Source organism: Archocentrus centrarchus, chromosome 24, assembly GCF_007364275.1.
Source record: "Archocentrus centrarchus isolate MPI-CPG fArcCen1 chromosome 24, fArcCen1, whole genome shotgun sequence".
Taxonomy (NCBI): domain Eukaryota; kingdom Metazoa; phylum Chordata; class Actinopteri; order Cichliformes; family Cichlidae; genus Archocentrus; species Archocentrus centrarchus.
In genome coordinates this window covers 21,828,331-21,853,757 of record NC_044369.1, presented here as the reverse complement: position 1 = coordinate 21,853,757, position 25,427 = coordinate 21,828,331, and the positions used below count along the sequence as shown (strand labels likewise).

Below are 25,427 nucleotides of genomic sequence, written 5' to 3'. Positions count from 1 at the left end.
CTTCTTAGCCTGCTGATTGACTATGTGAGGCCTCAACATTATCTGGACAACAGGCCGGAAATTCAGCTTCCTCCCAAGGTCTACTCTCATCTTCCACTTTTGTTCCTTCTTATCTATTATCAACAAGGCAAATAAGCTGAATATCAAACTATTCTTTTTTATAATATCCCTTCAATATTTCCTCAACCACCATGTATGATAAACTCCTATCTGTACAATATGCTGCATCCACACACTCTAAAAGCCAAGACTTTTCCCTCTTTTCTCCACTGCTCCTCTTCTCTGACGCAGCTCTTTCACAGGGCCTTAAGGCCTGATCCACTAATTTTAGCTTGGCGAGGAGGCAAAGACACAGATGGGACTCTTCTTGTTAATCTCATTTGCAAGTCTAAATTGTTTCTGTTTCTCTCCTGTGTTTTTCCATTTATTCCTTATTCCGTCTATTCCCCCCCCCCCCCCCCCCCCCCCCCCCCACATATTGTACAGATATTAAGCATGTGCGTTTTTCTGTAGAATGCATGGAAACGATCAACGAGCATCATTCTTCCTACTATTTACAGTTTTGTGTGTGCGTGCGTGCGTGCGTGTGTGTGTGTGTGTGTGTTACAATGAAAAAAAGAGGGAAAGAGTGAGGACCAAGAGTTGCAGTGGGCTGTGAGTCAGATAGGAGAGCAAACCCAGACTCACACACACACACACACACACACACACACACACTACAGTTGTGCCTCATTAAGAACTTCAGCAGATGCTGGACAGGCACTTGATTACATTTGGATTAGACTGTTAGTGAAACACAGGATTAGAAGGCTGAGTTGTTGTCTTGTTCGCTATAATTATCTTACTTAAATCCTCTGACAAATACATGATTTTACATTCAGCTAAAGGAAAGTTTGACTTTAGACACTTTCAAAATTGCTTTAGAATTACTTTCTTCTTCATGTGCTGACAATATTTTGACCCTCCTGACCCACTGAGTGTTTTACATGATAAAGACTCAGCAGCTGTCTAAGCCATTGGTTCCCCTCTTTTTGACTCGTGACTAATGTAATGTAAAGCATCTTGAATTCGTCTCCTTAGGACCACCCCTTCAGCCAAAAACTGATGGATTTGATTCATATTATTATAGCAGAAATATTTTTTTATTGTGGTCGTGTGCAGTGCTTTCCTTTGCTGACTCTAGAGCTAAACTCTAAAGCTGATATGGACACATTTTGATATATTTAATACAGCGTCATCATCAGGCTTGTACCGAGTTCCTCACTGGGAAAAATTATTGTGTTGCATGTCAAAGCAAATAATCACATAATGTGAAAAATATGCCCCAGAAGAGGCAGGAATGTATTTATTATATTTACTCAAAAACTTGTTTCGTGGGTGTATGCATAAAATTTATTGGTGTGTCTAGCCCAGCAGAGTTTTGATGACTGAGTGCCAGTTTTTGGAATTAGCATTTGATTAAATATGTTGCACACCTCAAACATTCATAGCCAGTGTTTATAGAGTTTCTGTTCTGAGGATGGTGGCTTATGTTAGAAATTTCTGCTCTAATTTTTACTGGTTTCTGATATCTAGAACAGAATGGTTAAGACTGAAGAGAAACGCTGACTTGGTTAATTGTGAATGAATTGAATGCTTACAGAGTGCACAGAACAGTACCAAGGCTCACCACTGGCTTGCAGGTCTAAGTTATTTCTTTCTATACCTTTAAGTTTTCATCTAAGCCCAGGCTTACTTCACAAGCTAAAGTAATGAAACTACAAACTGGCTTAGAGAAAGAAAAGGAAAGAGTGAATAAAATCTCCACTGTCTGCATATGACCAACTTGTGCTCTCTCTTTCCTTTGTTTCTGTGTCTCTCCCAGCGAGCAGAGTATCTGCCAGGCGCGGGCCTCTGTCATGGTCTACGATGACACCAGTAAGAAGTGGGTGCCCATCAAGCCTGGACAGCAGGGATTCAGTCGCATCAACATCTACCACAATACTGCCAACAACACCTTCAGAGTGGTTGGAGTCAAACTGCAGGACCAGCAGGTAATAAGTGCTGATATGGAGATAAACTTAATTCACAAGGGAGGGAGAGTTCATTGTGCCCTGGGGGGATTGGAACACACACACAATAGTTAGCCTCAGTTTTTTTAGACAATACTGAAGGAGAGCTATGATAATGATAGTGATCCAGGTGCACTGGAGAGTCAATGAAGTCTTAAACATTTTCCCAGTCAAAGTCTGTGTGTGTGTGTGTGTGTGTGTGTGTGTGTGTGCGTGCGTGCGTGCGTGCGCTTGAAACCTTGTGAAATCTTAAAGCTCATCCGCCTCCGCTGTGACTTCTGAGTAAAATCTTCTCCACCGTCTGTCAGCCTCTCCAAAGGCAACAGCTCATTAGCACTCAGCTCTTTTACACTGCCGTAGATGTGTTTGGCAATAAGACGTGGAACACATGTAAACAGCGGGGTTATCAAACACAGCAGTAATCAAGAACTGACAACTACAAAGATGTCTGAAACTGGCAGAAAACCTGCAAAAATTCAGAAAATGAAACTGGAGATTAAATAGCCTGCAGGGTGGCCTTTTTTGTTGTTGTTGTTTTTCTTTTTTTGGTGGTGGAGTCTGCACTTCAATTCAATTTTATTTATATAGCGCCAAATCACAACAAACAGTCACCTCAAGGCACTTTGTATCGTAAGGTAAAGACACTTAAATAATTACAGAGAAAACCCAACAATCAAAATGACCCCAAATGAACAAACCCTTGGTGACAATGAGAAGGAAAAACTCCCTTTTAACAGGAAGAAACCTCCAGCAGAACCAGGCTCAGGGAGGGGCAGTCATCTGCTGTGACAGTTTGGTGTGAGGAAGAGAGCCAGAGATGAATAATAACTAATTATTAAACACAGAGAGAGTGAAAAGAAGTGAGTGAAGAAGATACACTGAGTGCATCATGGGAAAAACCCCCAGCAGCCTAGGCCTTTTGCAGCATAACTAAGGGATGGTTCAAGGTCACCCGATCGAGCCATAACTATAAGCTTTATCAAAAAGGAAAGTTTTAAGCCTGATCTTAAAAATAGAGAGTGTGTCTGCTTCCCGAATCCAAGCTGGAAGCTGGTTCCACAGAAGAGGCGCCTGAAAGCTGAAGGCTCTGCCTCCCATTCTACTCTTAAGTATCCTAGGAACCACAAGTAAGCCAGCAGTCTGAGAGCGAAGTGCTCTTTTGGGGTGATGTGTTACTATGAGGTTTTTGGGGCCTGATTATTTAAGACCTTGTATGTGAGGAGAAGAATTTTAAATTCCTTTCAGGATTCAACAGGGAGCCAATGAAAAGAAGCCAATATGGGAGAAATCTGCTCTCTCTTTCTAGTCCCTGTCAGTACTTTTCAGGGAGCTTTTAGGACAGCCTGATAATAATAAATTGCAATAGTGCAGCCTAGAAGTAATAAATGCATGAATTAGCTTTTCAGCATCACTCTGAGAAAGGATGTTTCTAATTTTAGAAATATTGTGCAAATGCAAGAAAGCAGTCCTACAATAATATGTGCACTGAAGGACAAATCCTGGTCAAAAATGATTCCAAGATTCCTCACAGTGTTACATCTGCTAGATGTTTTATATCTACTTTTCTGCCTTGTTGTTTGTTTTATTTATTTATTTATTTATGCATGTTTATTACTTTGTTTATTTGTGACTTCTGCTGTGTTTGTGTGCCTATTTTATTGGTAAAAGGTGCTATTGGAACTTTAATTTCCTTGACGGAATCTTCCTAAAGAAATTAATAAAGTTTAATGTAATCTGGAGGCCAAGGTAATGCCATCCATCCCAGTATCTGGTTAGACACCATGTTTCTAAGGTTTGTGGGGCTGAGTACAATAACTTCAGTTTTATCTGTATTTAGAAGCAGGAAATTAGCGGTCACCCAGGCCTTTATGTATTTAAGGCATTCCTGCAGTTTAACTAATTGATGTGTGTCATCTGGCTTCATGGATATGATGGACTGTATTTTTTCAAAACTGTGTTTCTTCTAAGTCACAGCTCATGATGCAAGCAATATAAAAGTGAAAAATACTAAGGCTATTACAAGTTGTACTGCTCATAAACACCGTCACAAAAATGTTTTATCTTTACAGCAGGACTCCTGACAAAACACAGCTCATTCAAAATCCACAAATCCTTTCAAACACATAGCAATCTATTCTCTGGCAATTAAAAGTCTTCATCTGCCAGTAAAACCATAAGAGTTACGGTTGTGCTGTATTTATATGCGCACGCTGCCATCTGTGGCTGTATATCGTCTTTCAGATCACAAAAAAGAAAAATGTGCTTGAAAAAAAGAACTGCACAGTAAAAACAAAATGTGTTTACAGTGATTTCTTTAGTGATGTACAGCTCCACCTTTCATGTATTCTCCTCCTCTTTGTCTCTCAAAGGTGGTCATCAACTACTCAATAGTGAAGGGCCTCAAGTACAACCAGGCCACCCCAACCTTCCACCAGTGGAGGGACGCCAGGCAGGTCTATGGCCTTAACTTCGCCAGCAAGGAGGAGGCCACCACCTTCTCCAACGCTATGCTCTTTGCCCTCAATGTCCTCAGTGCTCAGGATGGAGGTGTGTTTTCCCACAGTGCAACACACACACACACACACACACTTCCTAGAGAAATAATTATGATGTGTGTTAGGGACTATTTCTAATCTTAAAATAAGAAATAGATAAAATACTGAGGCAGGTGAGATTTCCTGAATCCTAAAAGTAAAAAAGGGAGACCTCAGAGATGATAACCACACACTTGCATTGCAGATGTAGTATGATGCAGATCAGTATCCAGTAAAATGCAGTAAAATACAGAGTGTAGCCCTGAACAATGGGTTGCTCAACTGCTGAAAACTACTCAGCCGGTAGGGGTGGGTGTTTTACCGCCAAATTATATTTCAAGAAAATCTATATAGATTTTTCAAAATGTTTTATAAAGTAAATAAAGGGCATTTTCCATCCTTCTTTTCCAATATGCTGTCATTGATGACACCCTTCCCATTTTGAAGTGTGAATCTATTGGAATAAGGTGCCAAATGTAAGCGCACAAGTAGTCTAGGTGTTTTCCCTGGAAAGTTTAAGCAAATTTGTAACATGACTCCTTAACACTTCAACAATGATAATATCTAAAGCTAACCTCAGAACTTCAGAAGCCTGCACAATATTTTCATATAATAAAACTGAAACTATTTTCTACCTGGGATGTTGTGAGTCAAGCTTTTTAACCAGCTGCTCAAATCTCTGCTTTTCTACTGTAACTGCATCAGTAATTTACATTCATTGTTCGCTCTTCCTGTCGTGTGGAGTCATTTGCTTTCATTTGGGTTGCACATCATCAGCTGCTAGTATCTCCTCCTTCATAGCCTGGTTGTACTCTGTGTGTTTTTGCCTCAAGTGGTGAGCACGTTAAGCAGGAACAAATTTCCTTGCATATTTTGCAAAGTACTGTGCTTCATTGGTAGGTGTTGAAGGTACTAAATTTTCACTGGAGGCTGGCACGTGCAGTATATTTGACGGGGCATTTCAACAAAACAAGTATATTGTGCCCATAATTCCTTCCCATGTCTTCTATGGGGCAATAGAGACTCTGATATCATCACAACAATCTGTCATGAAATGACTTCTCTCAGGGTGCAGCCATAAGACTGCTTTAATTCTTTAATCTATTATAGATCAAAGACAGAGCTATTTGACATGTAGACAGACACAAATGTAATTACTTCATTTTAAAACAGCATCACATTGTGATTCCTGCCCTGGCTTCCTGGGACGCATCAGTGGAAACAGAGCTGTCGTCAGTGTTATTGGTTCCATCTGTGTTATTCCTGCTATAAGCCAAAGCGTCTGCTGTGAAAAAGTTCTATTTAAAGACTTCAGCAGTGAGCATACATACAAGACAGACAGTCTCATCCTCTTGAGCTGTGTGTATATGTGTTTGTGAAAGAGAGACAGGCAAATGTAAACTGGGAGCGACTGAGATGCACAGTGACTGTCACAGCTTGCCAGTTATTACAGCAGCAGCAGCAGCAGCAGCAGCGTGTCTCCCCCTGCAGTCCCCTCCAGCCTCTTAATTAGAGTGAGTCATTGAGAAGATCTCCCTCGGGCCCCGTGCTAGAGAGCAGATCTTTTCATCTGCCTAATAACATGGGATGGGGAACAAAGAGGCTCGAGTGACAGCAGCCAAGCACAAGTGCACAAACACGCCAGGGAAGGATGCGCACATCTGACAGATAGAGAGACTGATAGCATCTCAGTGCGACCGGCTCGCTACGATATAGCAGTGACACGGGCTGCGTGGAGAGGCGCAGTCTGTGTGCATTACTGCACATGACACTGCAGAAAATACACACATACGGACTTTTGTGTTTACGCACAAGTGTGCGATCAAGGGTGAGAAAGAGGAAATGAGTTCATGTTGGTGTGTTGGATCCTATTTTTATTTCTCTACATGGCAGAGAACCTGATTTCTGCATATCCATGTTCTCCGGCTGATTACATAAGACTCCTTCACACTCTGTGAAGCTAAAATCAGAACATGGGTGTTTCATACTGTCTGAACAGCTTGTGCCAACACCCTCTAGTGGTGAGGCAGTCAAAACCTGACCTTTAGTCTTCAAAGTTGCTTTCACTTTGAGCTAGAGAGGAAATATTGCATATTGTGATAGATATAAATGAGGAGGAGATCAAAAGAAATGTATGAAAGAGCAGTTTGGTGATTTCTGGGCTTATTTTCACTCTGGGTTTGACAGAAAGATGCAACCTGTCACCTGTAAAAGGTCTACTTCAATACGTTGAAGCGGGGCCCTAAGTTGTTTTGTTTTTTTTAATCTGTAATGAACATGCAGTATTTATTTCCTTAGATCTCTTTTATTATATTTTACAGAGCTAATGATTTGTGGACTACTCAAAGAAGCTGTTTATAGACTGAGATTATTAACAGGAGCTGACACAAAACCTCACCATGTGACACTCAGACACCAGCTGACAAAAGAATAAACTTTAGCTACTTTGAATCCTTTATTTGAAAGCGCCAGCCAGGTCAGCTTCCCCCCGCACAGTGCAAACACATCTACTTTTTATAGTGATGCATTTTAATACAGCAGCTCACTGAGCAGCCCCCGTGCACGATCCTCAATGTAAACCTGGGATGCACGTGGATAATATTTGTGCGGCTAAGTAGCATTAGGCTGTGTAGCCTAGAGACAAAGTCAACCTTTTGAAACATTAAGCAGATATTCTCGCTGCGCTGCTGCCGCTCCTGGTGTTGGTTTCAGGAAGATGACAAATGATACTGTTGCTGAGGTAGGATAGGAGGAGGAGGGAAGGGCAGGCAGGTGAGGAGCAAGAGAGAGAGAGGGAGAGAGAGGGGGAGATGATGGATGGAGAAGAAAAGATAGAGGAGGAGGAGGAAGACGAAGAGCTGAAGGCAAGAGATGGTTAGGAGGGAGTGGGTCTGTCAGTGCCTCTGTATTTGCTGCAGCCGGTTTCTCTTCTTCAGTATGTCATGTAGGTAGTAAAACTCTGCGTGCACGCGCCTCTCTCTGAACCTCTGCATGACCATCCTGATTTTGAGTTTGTGTTTGCAGTTTGTGTGATGATGTCTTTTATTGTATGATTATAATCAAGTAAAGGGCAAAGTCAGTCAGGAGTCACTAGCCAAATAAGATAAATTAATTCAAATGTATCATCAGTTGGTGTCTTTTTACCAGTTAAAGCAGTGCAACACTCAAAGGTAGTGAGTGGCCTTTTTCCAACATGCAGAACAGCTTTTGTGTTCATAACTTGGCAGGCTTTGTAACCTACTCATCTAATAGAAATAAAGCCAGTTAAACATCTTTTTTGAACCCTAAAATCACTCTTAGCCTTTTTTGTCTTCTCCAGCCAACGAGCTCTTTTTCTGTTGCCCAAAGTCCACTATTTAAGTTACCCGGGGAAACCTGCCGACAGCTACAGATTGTGTTCAGATCGGCTTCATTTACAGGTGAAATTTTGAACTTGGTGGCAGACAGGGCTGCATCCTGGAAGAGAAGCTTTAAGGAATGACTGACTGCTGACGGGGTCATTTTTCTATACACTACATTCTGAAATCGACATGGTTTCAGGGCCTTCTGCTTTTCTGTTTTATTATTTTTGTTACATTGATACACAAAACCTCTGTCTGAGTGTGTGTTTCATTGTCTGCCAACCATCAGGAGTTGAGCAACCAAACTTGGCACAAAGGTGCATCTTAGTCGCCTGAAGGTTCTTATCTATATTAGATATTAAGATGTCTTCATGTTTCCTAGCAACCAGACTAAAATAACTTGTTTTTAGCACTTATGCACCTGTAACACATTATAGAAGCATCACGTGACTTTTTTAATGACAATAACACCTAATTAATATTTACCAAACTTTAGTTATGCATGATATATTATGATGCCATCAGATTACTTGGTAGCTATCTAGTAACAGGCTGAAATAGCCTGTTACGGGTCTGAACCTGTTTTGGACAAAACATGGATTCTAAAGATATGACCTTAGGATCCAAGACCTACAAAGTTTTTTTGGGGCGTTATCTAGATTACACAATTAGCTCCTGAACAACTTGTGTTTATTTGTGGTACATACTGTGTCTTTGGTGAAGCAGATTCTGTCTGTCAGTACATCTGCATATTAATAAACCTTAAATTTAGCTTCTAAACAAAACAGTAAAGGCAACTCAAAGTTGGAGTTAAAGATAGATATTTTAGGCTTACCTATTTGTATAAAATACTGTGAAAGGGAACCGCCTGAAACAAGCAGCACTCATAGCAGACACCAAAGAAACTTTAGCAGCCTTATTTCTTTACTCAAATAAATTGTATATCGTTGTTTATTTGCAGGTTAAACGGGATGGGGTGTGTAGGATGGGGTATCTGATAGTAAGCATGAGTCAGGTCTTTTGCCGTTGTGTTATTTTTGGGTTTCTGTTACCTGATCAATGACAGCCATTAGCACCATCAGCCAGAGTCTATTCCATTAGAGATGTGAGCAGCACAGAGTATCATCAGTGAGCACTGACCCTGAAAACGGCCTGACTGCGTAGAGCTGTAAAACTGTTATGTAAGGGACACCTTTTATTAGACAAAAGGGGACAGAGTCTGTGGAAACAAATCCAAAAGAGGGACAATAGCTGTGCTTATTTCAAACACTTTTACAGCTCTCCATTAGAGCTTAAGGGGAAAGTGATCGTAAATCAACCAAAAGAAACCAAAAAAGATGCTGCAAGATTACTCCTTTGTTCCAGTAAATCGCAAAAAGCTCACTGTTCTTAAAATGCGAGGGTAAATTCTCAATCTGTCCTCTGAAGTTGTTCATGGGAGGGACAGTTACGTTTAATGTTATTCAAGAGGAATTCAGTCATGAGAGCATTTTTCATTGAAAGCTGATGATTCACTTTGATTTGATTGTAAACCCCCAAGTTAAAGTCGTCTTGCGCTCCTCTTATCATGTGTTAAATTAATTGCATTTCCTATCTGCAGATCTCGCTTATGGTGGTAAAAAAAGGATTACATTGCAAATGCCTTGTAGCTCATATGAAGACAATAGTGAGGCTCACATATATATTTGATTGGGAGCCTCATCTCCTTTGATTTGAAGCTGGTTTCAACTAGAAACCGGGGCGGGGCGGGGGTTGTCTGTTTGACCTTTTTGCCCTCTGAAGCAGATGCTACAGAAGCTGCAGTTTGTTTTCACTGAGTTTGTCACCACAGATGACAGAGTTTCCACTGTTTCCAATTTAGGTTCAACTGTTTAGAAAGAGCAGCTCAGACGCTCTCCAGGCCTCGCTCAGCCGCTCTGTCTCTAGTTTCCGTAACCCATCGGCAAGTTGCATTTCATTACAGAGCGATGCTCATGGGGGTCTGGCTGACATTTGTTTATGGGCTTGCATGTGTTTGTGCTCATATTGACATTTCCGTGAATTTAAAAATTTAAGAGAAGGCTGCTCTCAGATGTCGCCTCACTGCAGCATTACGAATCAAATGACTTGTCTCTAATAGAGCGCAGGGGCAAACAGAAGAGAGCAGTGTTACAGCAGGACAGAGCCAGGGTTCTTCTTCTGCTTGCCTTCAACAATAAAAGCGTATGAATCAGTTTAGGCTCATTTACGTAGAGCCGGGGATTAATATGCTTTTCACTGCACATTACTCATTATGGAAAAGAGAGGACATAATGATCAACCGTTGTCTAATTCCCTGTGAATTTATAGTTAATTATCTTGACTGGCACTAATTGTAATTGGCCATAATAGTGCTGATAATGAAATATTAAGGTCAACTTCACTTTATCTGTCTTTTTCTTTCTTTCTGCTTTCATTTGCATCTTTAGGTCCAGCTCTCCAGCGCCAAGTCCAGAATGGACCAACTTCAGATGAGATAGAAGCTCAGAGAGCAAGGTATGATTTATTTGTTTAGTTTAGTAAACTTATTAGTTATAAATAGTCCTAACTAAATTCAGCCACCATTTAAAAGACTGTGAGGGTGTGGTTTGGTCAGCAAACAACTCCACAGCAGTCATCAGAAACATTGCTAAATATTGACTGGACAGAGCTACATGCATCACCTTTTTCAAATTTGAAAATTCAAAGATTTTTAGTGTAAGATCATAGATTCTTTTCTCTATTTAGAGCTGCAGACTTCTTGAATTGGTGACTTGTGTTCAGAGCAGTTTGCCAATTTATCTCCAAACCGGGGAATGAGCTTAAAGCGACCTCTGTCCAGATATGAACAGTGCTGAGGATGAGGGTAGTAAATGCAGTCTTTTGTGTCTGACGAACTCAAGCACAACTCATCCCTCTCCTCCTCTTGATATCCTCTGTATCCCTCAAAGGACTACCTCCCAGTGGGTGACTATCAGATAAAGACGGAGAGCTTTAAAATAATGGTTAAAACACAAGCAGTACCTTTTTTCTAAATCTTAGCAGCAGATTAAAGTATCCAGAGTAGTGGATGCGCAGTATTCAAAATGACACTTAGAGCCTTTTGCATGGTTTACACTTCACGGTTTGCATTTCTTCCACTGCGCCTGCTGTTTCTCTCTCCACTTCAGAGACGGGCTCGGACACAACGAGGTCTTTGTTGCTGTTTTTAAACTTCTTTCAGCTCTGCCTGTTGGTTCATCTAAATGCCAAATGCCAGTGCTTAAGAGAACAAATACGAAGGGAATTATGGCTCTGTCTGATCCCATGTCGACTAAACTGTTCCTCTGGCACAAAGGATTATAGATGTGATTGTGACGGGCGATTGTGTGCGTTTGCGCGTGCATGTTGGTCAGCGGATGCAAATTAATTTGAGTGAACCATCTCCAGTGGTGGCGAGGCGGTGTTTGCTGAGCAGCTCTGCTCCTGCTGTGTGCGCTGCTGTCACATCAGATAGGTTGCTGCCTCAGCGCTTCTCCTGTCCAACGCACAGCTGGAAAATTCCACTTCCTCTCCTCGAGCTGTCTCCTGTCTGTCTCTCCTGAGTCACGGCACACATATGCTTCTCAAATCAAAGACAGAGATGTGAGGAGATATGGGAGGGATTTGTCAAGGATCGAGAGAGATGGAGACAGAGGAGAAAGAGATGGTCACACTTTACAATATAGGACACAAAAACCTCCTTAGTTACTAAAGTGCAAGTGGAAAACAAATCAGGAATGATCTGATAATTTCATCAGTACCTTCATAATAACCCCTAATCAAGGGCTGTACAGTAGATGATTATTTATTTAAGAACCAGCTGGAACATACTTGTGAATCATTAGGTAATAATTAGTTTATAATTATCTGCAAATATAATATAGCTTCCCGCTTTCTTCGTGAGTCATTCCTGAATAACTGATACAAAACCTGAATGTTGTTCCCTTGTGTAAAATGAATTACCATATTAAGTAGTACTCAGAAGTTCCTCATTACCTCACCATTACCTCAATACTTAATAGTTACCTGGGTGTTTCTCAGTTGAGTAATTAAGTTATTAGGGAAGTACTCATGAAATCAGGTAGTTCTCAGCTTGTTCCTCTTTCATTTTGTTTTAGTAAGCAAGCATGTTTTTGTGTCCCTTATTATAAAATGTTGCCATGTTTGAAGTTTACAGTGACTTTAAATCTCTGAAACACTTAAAGGTGGCTACATTATGGTGGCAGCATGCGAGAAAAGCTCACCATCTGCCAGAGCTTGAATGCAGTTTTGTCCTGTGGTCTCATTAGAGTTGATACTAAACAACAGCAATTTTAGCAGCGACTCAACTTCCAACTAAGCGTGTTTCAAATACGTCCTTTCCTATGTATTAGGTGTACACAGACAAAGCTCCCATGTGGGCCACACACTATGAAGTGAGTTTACCATACCCAGTGTACCTTTACGTTATCTGGATGTATTGCCCTAATGGTGGCAATCAAGATAAGCGGTCACACGAAGCTGGTTATCAACTCAAAAAGTTAGCCCAGGGTTTCCCCTGTGTGTTCACATGAAAGGTTATGGCGCTGCCGGCATCTGACCAATCAGAAGCATGGATAAGTGCGCTGACAGCAGAGCGGCTGATTTGACAAAGGAAGATAAAATAATTTTACAAAAACATGAAGAGACTGAACGTGACAAAGTTGCTGCAGACAAGTGAGTGTGTATAAGGATGAAAGCACTGTAGAATAATTCAGTATTAAAGCTCTGTTTTAATGTGTAGGTGCTTTAAGTGATTTTGTCAATAAGACTGGATAAGATCTATGATATTAATATGTTTTAGCTTATTAAAAGCCAGGAAAGAGAACAAGCCAAATGCCAATTTCACAGTAAAGGAATAAAATTGTATCTAAGAATCTATATTCATTACTGGCATTCATCAGGGAAAGACTTCAGACACCTTAAAAAAAAACTTCAGACCCTCCTACTTCCTGCACACAGAGCACTCAGAAAGATTTTTCAGTAATTTTGACACTATTTTCCAGAGAGGTTGGTTAATGGATGTTGATTTCATATTTTTTTTTATCTCTAAACTGGAATATAATCTGCTTCAGACCAGGTTAGGTTCACAGCTTCATAGTACAGAAAACTCAGGGTTAATTCTGAAGTTATCTGGATAACATAAAAATCCTGCTTTCTAGTACAGACATGTGGTCACCCGAATGCTAATATGCAGTAACTCTGTGACTTCCTGATTTGTAAGTATAGGAAGCGCTTTCCTAACATCATATCACAGCTATCAACTCCTGCTAAAAATCTTATGGTTTAGCAGATTGAGGATCCAAATGCAGACTCCAGAGGCAAATTATAGTGTTCTCTTTTTAATGTTTGCATTTTAATTTTAATTTTATTTATTCATGTCAGGCCTGACAGGCAAGAAGGAAGGGGTAAGAAGAGGGATAAAGAAAAAGAGAGAAGGAAGGAAAAATAAATGTAAATTTTAAAAAGGGGAGAAAGCAGGAAAATAGACATAAACGTAAATACACAAATATACACATCTTCACATGTCTATACACATGCATATACACATACACACAATCTAGCTTTGGTTTGTAGTAATGTGTGTGTGTGTGTGCACCTCTGTCATGTAGCGTACTGTTCCGTGTGCATCTTTAAGGCAAGCGGACTTTTCTGTGGCTGTCACTGTGGGATGTTGGCTGAACTCTTTCTGCAGGCCAGTAAATTGTCAGATTTTAGGATAAGACATTTTTGATATTAAGCAGGCAGCTGTGATCCTTCCTGTCCCTTCAGGCAAATGATGGAGCAGCAGCAGCAGCAGATGCAGGCGCACATGGAGCGGGAGCGACGGTCTTCCAACTCAGGTACTCACAGGAAATGCACGGGTCAAGTGAAATTTAGCTGCTAAAAGAAGTTCTTTTAGAACTGAAAGTAGTCTGCATCATCACCTCAGTGCATCTGAACCCATGCATGTATTTTATAAGTGTGGATAAATATTACATAAAGTAACCAATTTTTATTCACATGTTGCACTTTTCTCCCAGGTTCTCCTTTCCAAGGCCATCCTGCTGTGCTCTCCGTTGCCCCCCCAGTAGTACCTCCACCAATGAACATGGGCGGCCCACCTCCTCCTCCACCACCACCAGGCCCTCCACCACCGTCAGCAGGGGCACCGCAACCTCCTCTCCCTCCTCCACTGCCCTTAGGTGGAGGGAGCCACGGGGATGAGCCCCCCGCACCGACGGGTCTTGCAGCGATGATCGCTGGAGCCAAACTGCGCCGTGTTCAAAGAGTGAGGCAGTAGTTTGTTGTTAGTTTGTGGCTTTGATGTTTTGATGAAATTTCTCTAAGCCGTGCAGGATATAGCTGGATTATCTCCTTTGAACGTGACTGACATACTTAAAAAGTTTAGTATTTGCACATAGCACAGAGTAATGCATAGTTGCCTGCTTTCCTCTTCTTTCCTCTCCTTTTGTCAGCCTGAAGACAGCTCTTCAGGTGCCAAAAATGAAGCCAACCGAACAAGTGGGGGCAGTGGAGGACTGATGGAGGAGATGAATGCTCTTTTGGCACGAAGGTCAGAGCAATACACGCTGATAGTCATTTTCACTCACATCCTGTGGCTATACTAGACGCAACCGGTCACTGAAATCTGTAATCAGTGTTTAGTTCAGGATTGACATTCGTGAATTTAGATGAAATTCCTTTTTCTTATTTGAGGCTTCTTCTTCCCTCCAGAAGGAAAGCAGCTTCAGAGAAGCCCGAGGACAGCCAAAATGTGAGTGCATGGAAAACAACGATGGTTTGCAGTTCATGAAGCTGCTGTGTGATTTACGGTGTTAATGAGGGTAATGGTTTTGGCAGGAATCAGGATATTGTTGATGTTGATTACATAAGCATGATAATAATCATTGTTATTATTTGCTCTGTGATGGAAATATTGAGAAATTGTGATAAAAGCTCAGTAGTAATAATTAGTCACGAGGAAATCAGACTAAAGAACCCTGGTTTAACACAGGTGAGACTGACATTTGCAGAATATTCTGCCTCAGACTGCTCAGTCCATAACGAGAGTAATTGCATTTGTAGTATTGTACGTGATGCTCACTGATTTCACTGTGCTTCTCTAGGATGACCCAAATTCTCCGTCACCCAGCACTCGGAGTGGACAGAACGCCACAGGTGGGAAAACTACAAACCAGCTTTAAAACACAGAAAAATGTGTTTTTACATTTGATCTAATGTGTTGGCCTCTATTGACACAGAAATTTTAAAATATTAGTGAAGCAGACACAAATATTTCTAATAGAAAGAAAGAAAAACTTTTAACATGTTTCCAGAAGCCTGGAATTAAGTCTTTTCAAAATATATACTCACCAAAAAGTACGCACTAGTAGCACTGCATCGAACCCTCTTTTACATTTATAGTTATGCTCTATAATAATAACTCATTACAGCATTTTTGCCATCACATTATTGTCATATTTTGACCACAGAGCTATTTTTAGGCATGGTATCACAATTTTACATGATAGTAGATGTGCTACAAGTTTGTAAAACTCCTGATAACAAAGGGGATGTCAGAGCATTTATAAATCCACAAATGCACATACAACTACTTTTTTTTTTTCTTGTTTTTCCAAGCCACATTCCTCCTTTTGTTCCCACATTATCACCACCTCACCGGTTCCTCTTCCTTTATCATGTAGATGGAGCGAAGAAGCCCTGGGACCGAGCTAACTCTGCAGACAGGGCAATGGCTTCGAGGTGAGAATGGGAAGCTTGTCACTATGAAGCAATATATTAATGTCTAATGTAACAGGGAATTATTTTCTATTATGCAGGGCGCGACCTGCGGGGAGTGGCGGGGACACAGATTCATTAGACCTCGATAGAATGAAACAGGTAAAGAAAGCATAACCCAGCAAAATAGGGACTGCATTTATTTTGGTCCTCACATGTGACCATTTTAAAAAAAAATATTTTTTCAAAAGCTCATTTGGATTGCAAAGCAGTCTACTTTCTCGTCTGAATCTTTATTTCCTGTGAGCAGAGGTTTTTATTGTAAAATAAGAAATGAGTGTGTTTTATCATCTGTTTGTGCTTCAATAGGAAATCTTGGAAGAGGTGTTTCGTGAATTGCACAAAGTGAAGGATGAAATCATCGATGGTAGGTTTGTTTTAATTTTCTCTTAAAACACTACGGAGGGGATTTAGAGGATCATTTTTCCCTCTCTTAATTCATGTTAATGAGTATGACCGTGGGAGTTATGTACGTTTCTTACCACTAGGTTGCACTAGATTCCCAGAAAACTAAAAATGGATATTTCAAACATCAAAGCCTATAAAAGCAGGATTTTGAGTATTTAAATGTGTTAATTGAATATCTTTAGTTGTTGCATTTTGTGTTTTACTTTGCTTGCCAGCAGTGCTAACATGTCTGTGCAAGAGCAACCAGGGAGGACAAATACAAAGTTTATTAAATGCACTTTAAGTTGAGTGAAGGTATGGAGTAGTGAGGTTACGCCATCAATTTAACCTGTACTAATAATCTAACTTTCTTTCACAAATTCTCTCCATACAGCCATTAGACATGAACTCAGTCGAGTTAGCACAACATAATCTTTCCGAGCGACCCCCCCCCCCAGACGTGAGCCACCTTTTTCAAACCATTGCTCCTGCAGCAGCTGCTGGGGCCCTGAAGAAGGGAAGGAGGAGGAGGAGGAGAAGGAGCCAGGAAGGGAGGCCCAAACTGTGACATCTACTCATCCCGCTCAGCTGCGGTGTTGAAGCAATGTGGCAAACGTTGCTGTAACACCTCAGACATGTCTGTGTAACATTTGACTTGTTTGTTTCTGAGAGAAAGATGTGAATGGGGCGCACTCTCACACTGATTGCTCTCATTTCTTTGTCTGTTCGTTAGCCCAGTTCTCCTCTCTGTCTTTGGCCCGAAAGAAAAGTGATCATATGATTTTATTTGTTTTGCTTTTTCACGCATTTGTTTAAAACTTTTTTTTTTAATTATTGCTATCATTTCCATTATTATTACCATCATTCTTATGATTGTCAGTGTAATGTCAGTATGAGTAATAGTAGTAGGGTTATAGGTGCAATGGTAATAATGAGGAAATAATAATGAGAATATGATGGTAATGATAACGTAGATATTGCACATCATTTTATCTCACTCTTTTATATTTTATATCAGGTGTTTTCATTTTGGTTTTGGTTCTTTTTTGAGATACATTTGCAAATTCATTCTCATTTTTTTTCTCATCACTTTACCTGAAATGTTTTTTTTTATCCTTTTTGCCAGCACATTTATGTGTGGAACCATGGCAGAAAAAAAAACAGACTTTTACCTGAAACTGAGGTTAGAGTAAACCCAAACTTTGGATATTGCAATCTTATGAACTAAAAAAAACACACAAAAAAAACACCGGAGTATTTGTGATCATGTTGTTAATAAAATGTTTATTGGCTGCAAGGATATGGTGAAATATTGTTCATTTTATTTTCTCCTTTTATGACAAAGTGCTTCCTGGTTTGAGAACAACAACAGCAGCAACAACAAAAAAGTTTAAAATGAATCGAAATAAACTGTGAAACACGTCTTGGATAAATGAGGTGGTCTCTTTCCTTTTTCTGGGTTTTTTTTTTTTTGGTTCTTTTCTGGGGGTTTTCTCCACAACACAGAAATCTGTTGTTACTGAACAGGTGCCATGAATTGCAGCTGCTGCAGCACAGACAAGTGTGAAACATCTGAGCTGTTTCTGTGCGTCCTTATTGTGTTTTTTAAAGTGTTGCACACAGTGCAGGCCGCTGTTGTAATGAATGGCCCTGCAGAAATATCTGCTCAAAAGATTTCAAATAATTAATGTGATACAATTTTTACATATTATTTGATAATAAGACTAATTCACAATTCAACTATTGGAGTGTGATGCATTCCTTTAAACCCACATTTACAAAATAAAGCATTAGTTATTATATAAGTAAAACTAAATATTAGTGTTATCAATATATGAAGAGTGTGTTTTAATTTTTCATAGAAAAAATAATTGAAAATCACAAGCTGTGGAATTATTTCTACAGTTTTATTTGTTTATACTACTGTATGTTTGGCAGCTTGAGTAGAATTTGTATACATAAACTCAGAAAGTATGAAGCAATTGCTGAAGCTCACAGCAAGCATCAGAATGGGGAAGAGAGGTGATTTAAGTGATTGAACATGACATGGTTGATGGTGCCACAGTGACTGGTCTCAGTATTTCAGAAACTGATCTACTGGGATTTTCCTGGACAACAATCTCTAAGGTTTAGAAAATGGTCTCAAAAAGAGAAAATATCCAGGGAGCGGCAGTTCTCTGGATGAAAATGCCTTGTTGATGTCAGAGGACAGAGGAGAATGGCCGGACTGCTTCAAAGTGATGGGAAGGCAACAGTAACAATCTCTCGTTACAAGCAAGGTGTGCCGAAAAGCATCTCTGAATTCACAGTATGTCGAACCGTGAAACATATCAGCTACAGCAGCAGAAGACCACAGTGGGTGCCACTCCTGTTAGCTTAGAACAGGAAACTGAGGCTACAATTCACACAGGCTCACCAAAATTGGACAAGAGTGGAAAAACAGTGCCTGGTCTGAGGTCAAGGGTTACAAAGCTGAAAATCCCAATATATACAGGTAAGGTGTGTGTGTGTGTGTGTGTGTGTGTGTGTGTATATATAAACCATGTCTCATTTGTGACGGACAAATAATTATATTATTTTTTCTGGTAAAGTTAAAACCAGAAATAATTATATAATTTTAATCAGCAAAGTCAAGCCTGCAAATATTTTTAAAAATACCAAAAATATTCTTTCTATCTTACTATTCAAAGCAGGTTCTTTTAGTTTTTCTGTTTGTTTTTTGTTTTTTTTTCTTGGGGGGCGGGGGGGGGGGGGGGTCTTTTATGTTAAATTTAAGCTACCCATTTAACTCTACCCAGTGGTTTGCTATATTTTAGACACAACTATCAACTGATTAAATGGAAATACTGCATAAATCAGGTGAATAAATCAGTAATAGTTGCAGTTCTAGTTACTAAAATAAAATACTCCGATCTGGTCTGCATCCAAGTTACTCTTGTCTCGGATCACTCCATTGAGTATTATGTAATTTACCACAACCACAAATTCTAATCAGATGAATGCTAAAATTATTTGTTTGGTGTTTTGGTGAAGGTGATGGTATTGGTTTTTTTTGTTGTTGTTTTTTTTACCAGAAACTGAGTATAACCTCATGATTACAAACGTTGCCCCCACCCCACCCCTTTCTAGCAGCAGTTATCGCTGGGTTCACTGAAGTCTCGCGATGTTTCGGTATGACAGAGGATAGTGGCGACGAGAACTGGCGTGGGACGGAGTGAAGAGAGTTGTTATCGAAGAGGGAGCAGAGACAGCGGCAGGAGCAGCGCAGGGGGTGTGCGAGTGTGTTTGTGAGGTCCTAAAAGGAGCACAACACGGCGTGAATGAGAGAGACAAGCTGGCGAATTTCAACATGGCATCCGGAGATACGCTGTACATTGAGACAGACGGCTCGGAGATGCCGGCCGAGATCGTGGAGCTCCACGAGATAGAGGTGGAGACGATACCGGTGGAAACTATCGAGACCACGGTGGTCGGCGGGGATGACGACGACGACGACGACGACGGGCAGCCCATGATCGCGCTCCAGCCGCTGGTCACGGACGACCCCAGCTCGATCCACCACCACCAGGAGGTGATCCTGGTCCAGACCCGGGAGGAGGTGGTCGGTGGGGATGACTCGGACCTGCATACGGACGGCGGCGGAGGGTTCGAGGACCAGATCCTCATCCCGGTGCCGGCTCCAGGGGTGGAGGACGAGTATATCGAGCAGACTTTGGTGACTGTGGCTGGGAAGAGCTCGGTGGGTCGGGTGAAACGGGGAGGCGGCACCGGTGGGAAGAAAGCGGGTAAAAAGAGCTATTTAAGCGGCGCTGAGGCTGGCGGAAGAAAATGGGAACAGAAGCAGGTGCAAATAAAGACACTGGAGGGGGAATTTTCTGTTACAATGTGGGCATCGGGTAAGTAACCTTAGCCTAGCTGTGTTTAACAGCTCCGTTGTTAGCCGTTGCATGAGGCCTCATTACCAGGGCGTTGTCCTGCTGCACCAGACTAGTTCCTGGAGTGGTCCGTCGCACCTCCGTGAGAAGCGACGTATAGCACAACTTTTTGATGCAAAACGCCGCTGTGGCATATCGAAATGTTTTTGTTTTGAAGGGAAGCCATGTTTTAGGTGTTACTGGGCGCCGCCATATTCCCCGAGACGAGTAAGTATGGCGGCGGCCCCGAAAAAATGGCGATAGTCGCGGCCAGGCAGAGATGGCGGCGGTGCTCGGGGGAGTGAGAGAGGCAGCTGGATTTGGGCTATTTCTTTTTTTATTTAGGCCGCGAAATGTGGCGCCGTGGCTGCACAAGAGCAGCCGTTACAGCGTCCGAGGATTGCGCCTACTGTGTGAAATTTTATATTTTTATATATTTTAGCCAGTAAGACATTAGCAGTTAGCTCCGGCTGCCATCGCTGGTAGTTGAGCAGACAGCTCTGCGCCTGCATTACTAGGTGCAGAGTGATACTAAGAAGGTGGGATTTTATCATCACTATAAGAGGCTTTCATAAGGCAAACAAAAGCTCATATTATCTGAGCCAGTGATTTATAATACACAGATTAGGGAAATAACTTTTTGATGGGCTAACTTTTTGCAAATATACCTGTCCTTATGTTTTCTGAGTGCACACCGCAGTCATCTATTTTTAGTGCTCTCTGCTGGTTGGCAGGGAGAAAGAGTCATTCAAGCACATGAGCACCTTATTCGCACGCTTATCTGTTTTTTAATCTCATTTGAATGAGGGAGAGAGTTTTTTTGGCATATTTCTTACATTAAATTGATTCAGTTTTCTATAATGCCTTAAAAAAAACAAACAATTTTTAGAAAATCAAGTGCAATTTGGAAAGTAAAGGTAGCAGTATTATGAATAACCGGGGGCAAATTTGTACAGGTAAACACGCCTCTGTGTGTGTGTAATTAGACAACACTGATTCCTCATATAACCCGGGGGGGGGGGGGGGGGGGGGGCTCTAGATGTTTCCAGCCTCCTGAGACTTTTAGCCAGGGTAACACCAATATGTTATCGGTTCAGTCTCTGTAATGTTTTTCTAGATGATAATAAAGACATTGACCATGAGTCGGTGGTGGAAGAGCAGATCGTTGGGGAGAACTCTCCTCCAGATTACTCCGAGTATATGACAGGGAAGAAGCTGCCCCCTGGTGGTATCCCGGGAATCGACCTCTCAGACCCAAAACAGCTGGCTGAGTTTGCCAGGTGAGTGTGTGTGTGTGTGTGTGTGTGTGTGTGTGTGTGTGTGTGTGTGTGTGTGTGTGTGTGTGTGTGTGTGTGTGTGTGTGTGTGTGTGTGTGTGTCAGGATCCCTGCGTCAGTCATTCCCAGCCGTAAACAGAAATGTTTACACTGTCCACACAGTTCTGATGAATATGCACAACAATACCGCTGCTGAGAGTCTGAAAGGTCAAAAACATGCAGGGCAAATTTTAGCTGCTCTCTTCTAAACACTAGAGTTGTTGTTCTATTCTTCTCCAAGATTTAAGATGTCAGGGTTTGGTCATAAAATATAATTAGGATTAAAAACTGTGTCAGGCATTACACAAAAGGGCCCTGTGATTATTTTGTCTGTTTTATGTTTGTGCGCATTTGGATTAGGCCTATGTGTAGGGTCTTTACTGGAGAAGGTAGGCCATTATTACTAAAGTAGACCAAAGAGAGGAGAGAAATGTTTTATTTCAATTTTTTTTTTTTTTTAGCTAATTTAAGTGCAGTGCTTGGGGAAAAAAATTACAGAAAAAAAATATAAATTGTTTTATTTTTATTTTTTTTTCAATTTTCTGTCCCCTGTAGTGGACATTGGGTCTTGATTGACCACAGAATGATGTGATGTAACGTAATGATATAGTGTGGCTTTTGGGACAAATTTCTTATTATTTCATGACATTATTTTACAGTAACATCTCATAGTCAAGTGCTTGTTTTTCCCCATTCTGCACACCTAATATTCACCTAAACCTGGGTTGTTAGGTCACGTCACAGTGATCATTGAAGGCGTGATGATGGGCTGAGTGAGTCAGACAGGATTTTACTCACCTGTGGAACAGGAGTCATCTCCTGTCAGCGCTGACAGGAGATGAGACAGATTGCACTAGTTGTATTTTACTTTAAAGGTAGCAATGTTTATATGCATGTAAATACAAGATGATTACCTATTATTGCTGTTTTCATTATGTGTATCTTTTTTATGTGTTTAACTGCCCTTTAGGTGTCAAGTTAATCAATAATCTGCTGTAACAGGTAGATTATTCATTAACATTAAACAGAAATCTGGACCTGTAGATAACACAGGAGCTAAAGCTATACATTTCTTTCTTTTTCTTTTTTTTTTTCATTTGCAGAATGAAGCCCAGGAAAGTCAAAGAGGACGATGCCCCCCGGACGATAGCTTGTCCTCATAAAGTGAGTCTGTTGATGTCGTCCCTTCTCGTCACTGTTTTGGCTGAATTGAGCTCATAGCTCCTGATGGGTTTAAAAGTCTTGTACATTGCTGCTTTCTGTGTAATTGGAAATTCCACTGAAGGTTATTTAAAAGCACTTGGTTGTATTGATTTTTATGTATGCACTAGAACAATCAGGCCTTATCTGAGTTAGCTAATGTAAATGGGTTTTGTGTGCTCTGTGAGCTCCTTGCTCTTTGAGTGTGAGGCTTTCAAGAGTACATTATCACTTCAGGAGAGAATAGTCAGCTCCACTCTGTTTTACGATTTAAACCTGTGTAGAAAATGCTGAGCACCCTTTACACTCACTCTTGCAAGCGAGGAAACCAAACCTGGACCTTGCTGCAAAGAACCTTACATTATTTGCTGACTCTTTGCTGTAATTCTGTGCTCCTTCAGGGCTGCACAAAGATGTTCAGGGATAACTCAGCCATGAGGAAGCATCTCCACACTCACGGACCCCGTGTGCACGTCTGCGCAGAGTGCGGCAAGGCCTTTGTTGAGAGCTCCAAGCTCAAACGCCACCAACTTGTTCACACAGGGGAGAAACCCTTCCAGGTTGGCATCTGGACTAACATCATACTCCTACCACACACACACATACAGTTTTTTCATATAAAGCTTATAAACTTGCTGCTGCTTAATTGAAGTTAAGGAAAATGGGCTAAGTAATTTCTCCCTCACCAACCAAATGTTAGTAAAAGTTTATGTTTGGTAGGCCAATGAGATCGGCTGTCTTTTCAGTCTATTTCTACTTGATCCATTTTAACAAGTGATTCTGTATAAACATATTTTAATCGAAATTAGATATTTTTGTTGATCGTTTTAAAAATCAGATGTGTCACTTTTTGATCACCGTGAAGCCTCACTCCTCTGCCTCGCTCTTCCCTTCCTTAGTGCACCTTCGAAGGCTGCGGGAAAAGGTTTTCTCTGGACTTCAACCTGCGCACGCACGTGCGGATCCACACTGGAGACCGGCCCTACGTCTGCCCTTTTGACGGCTGCAATAAGAAATTCGCCCAGTCAACCAACCTAAAGTCTCACATTCTCACACACGCCAAAGCCAAAAATAACCAATGAGAACGTATCCGTCAGTGTCGAGTCACAAAGACGGTGGAGAAAAAAAAAAAAAGGAGCGAATTCTAGCGGCACATGTGAGACCTCTTTTGAAGATGGAATGAGAAGCTCGAGACTTATTGATTTATATTAAAAATCTGACAGATTAAAAGACTTAGAACACTGAAATTCAGCTGGTTTTCCTGAGCCCCCTTTCTTCTTCTTCTGCTGTCATATTGGATGAGGAACGCAGTGGCTGTTCCCTAAAGCCCCAGCCAGCACAGTCCTGTTGTTTCTCCAGTGGCACTCGGCTGCCAGGAGATGGAACCCATGGACAAACATCAGAGACTTATTTTTACCAGAGTGATCAGAGAAGCAGCGGGCTATTAGTATTTTTATTTTTGTCGCATTGCTTTTATTTCCCTCAAGTGTGCATATTGTACACCTGACTCAGGCTGTGTTAAGTATAATTGTGTTTTTTTTTTTCTCCTGCATTAAGAGATCATGCCTATGATACAAAAGAAAAGGCCTCAGACTTGTTTGACCTTTTTCACATGTATAAGAATTAAAAAAAAAAAAAAACAGCTGTATCTTTGCATTTTCACACCTTCCTCAGTTGTATTTTTCTCTAACCACAAAATAACCTTGTATACTTGTATTGTATGGCTGTATTACAATTCAGTAGACATAGATAGAGGTGTGATTTAAAGTGTTAACCAATTAAACTTTAGTCATGAGTTGCTTTATATTTTCTATGAACTGTCTTTACACAGATGAACGAATAATATGATCGCACTCAGAGCCTGTCACAGTTGAATTACCTGAAGCGTGCTTTAAATTGACTGCGAGACCATCACTTTCTTTGTTAGAATGTAATGTACAGATGTCAACCATTAACATCCTTTGTTGATATTTACACCCATGTATCTCATCTGCCCACAATAAAAATGGGTCATTCCAACTCAGTCGAACTTCACAATTAGTTTTTGCTTAATGTGTCTTCTTTGAGACTAACAAACTTTGTGTGAGTGGCAGTCTGCTGCTGCGCGGCGTCACCTCGGGCACTGTGTGCTAGGTTAATAATCATTAGGGAGCCAGAAGGGAAAAGGAGATTGTGTGATGATATAAATGATTTTTCTTCAAAAAATCTGGAAAACAAGTTTGCTTTAGTTTTTTCAGATGAGAAATGATCCTAAAATACTCATACACTCATCAGACGCTTTGTTAAGAACACATACTCAACTGCTCCTTATTTCGAATATCTAATCAGCCAATCATATGGCAGCAGCTCAGTGCATTTAGGTTCAATGTGAGCATGAGAATGGAGATGAAAGGTGATTTAAGAGACTTTGAACATGGCATGGTTGATGGTGCCAGATGGGCTTGTCTGAGTATTTCAGAAACTGCTGATCTACTGGGATTTTCCCACAAACCATCTGTAGGGTTTACAGAGAATGGTCGGAAACACTCAGTGAGCAGCAGATTTCTGGGTGAAAGTGCCTTGTTGATGCCAGAAATGAAAGGAGAATGGCCAGACTGCTTCGAGCTGATAGGAAGGCAACAATAACTCAAATAACCACTCATTACAACCAATTTACGCAGAAGAGCATCTCTGAATGTGCAAGACATAGAAGCATATGGGCTACAGCAGCAGAAGTGCCACTTGTGTCAGCTAAGAACAGGAAATTGAGGGAATAGTTTGTACAGGGTCACCAAAATTGAACAACAGAAGATTGGAAAATTTTGCCTGGTTTGCTAAGTCTTAATTTTTGCTGAGACATTCAGATGATAGGGTCAGAATTTATGTAA

The 25,427-nt window shown here is 41.0% G+C and overlaps 2 protein-coding genes across 5 annotated transcripts in view; both read left to right on the top strand.

Moving 5' to 3' along the window:
* The window catches only part of evlb (Enah/Vasp-like b), a 47,644-nt gene extending 30,089 nt beyond the window's left edge, over positions 1 to 17,555 (top strand). For 2 of the 3 annotated variants that reach the window (XM_030722447.1, XM_030722445.1), the window contains exons 2-13: positions 1,865 to 2,033; positions 4,421 to 4,598; positions 10,374 to 10,440; positions 13,735 to 13,805; positions 13,986 to 14,233; positions 14,421 to 14,518; positions 14,680 to 14,719; positions 15,072 to 15,123; positions 15,651 to 15,708; positions 15,786 to 15,846; positions 16,054 to 16,111; positions 16,526 to 17,555. In XM_030722447.1, the coding sequence (XP_030578307.1) occupies positions 1,865 to 2,033; positions 4,421 to 4,598; positions 10,374 to 10,440; positions 13,735 to 13,805; positions 13,986 to 14,233; positions 14,421 to 14,518; positions 14,680 to 14,719; positions 15,072 to 15,123; positions 15,651 to 15,708; positions 15,786 to 15,846; positions 16,054 to 16,111; positions 16,526 to 16,563 (1,138 nt within the window). In that variant the 3' untranslated portion in view covers positions 16,564 to 17,555. The remainder of the gene's footprint in view (positions 1 to 1,864; positions 2,034 to 4,420; positions 4,599 to 10,373; positions 10,441 to 13,734; positions 13,806 to 13,985; positions 14,234 to 14,420; positions 14,519 to 14,679; positions 14,720 to 15,071; positions 15,124 to 15,650; positions 15,709 to 15,785; positions 15,847 to 16,053; positions 16,112 to 16,525) is intronic. The other variant, XM_030722446.1, reaches the window with a different exon arrangement.
* Positions 17,556 to 19,304: 1,749 nt separating this feature from the next.
* yy1b (YY1 transcription factor b) lies at positions 19,305 to 24,597 on the top strand. Of its 2 annotated transcripts, none has more exons than XM_030721877.1 (5): positions 19,305 to 20,027; positions 21,175 to 21,325; positions 22,464 to 22,524; positions 22,962 to 23,120; positions 23,460 to 24,597. In XM_030721877.1, exons 1-5 carry the CDS (start codon positions 19,481 to 19,483, stop codon positions 23,640 to 23,642), a joined length of 1,101 nt encoding a protein of 366 aa, XP_030577737.1. In that variant the 5' UTR covers positions 19,305 to 19,480; the 3' UTR covers positions 23,643 to 24,597. The 2 variants fall into 2 exon arrangements, with proteins under 2 accessions (XP_030577737.1, XP_030577736.1); XM_030721876.1 differs by having other exon boundaries at positions 21,163 to 21,325.
* Positions 24,598 to 25,427: the final 830 nt, after the last annotated feature.

Bases quoted from the DNA above. Each gene is read 5' to 3' on its own strand.
- yy1b (XM_030721876.1), top strand. From the start codon at position 19,481: ATGGCATCCGGAGATACGCTGTACATTGAGACAGACGGCTCGGAGATG. The intron at 21,326-22,463 runs GTGAGTGTGTGT...TTTCATTTGCAG, and splicing joins CAGCTGGCTGAGTTTGCCAG to AATGAAGCCCAGGAAAGTCA. The intron at 23,121-23,459 runs GTTGGCATCTGG...TCCCTTCCTTAG, and splicing joins CAGGGGAGAAACCCTTCCAG to TGCACCTTCGAAGGCTGCGG.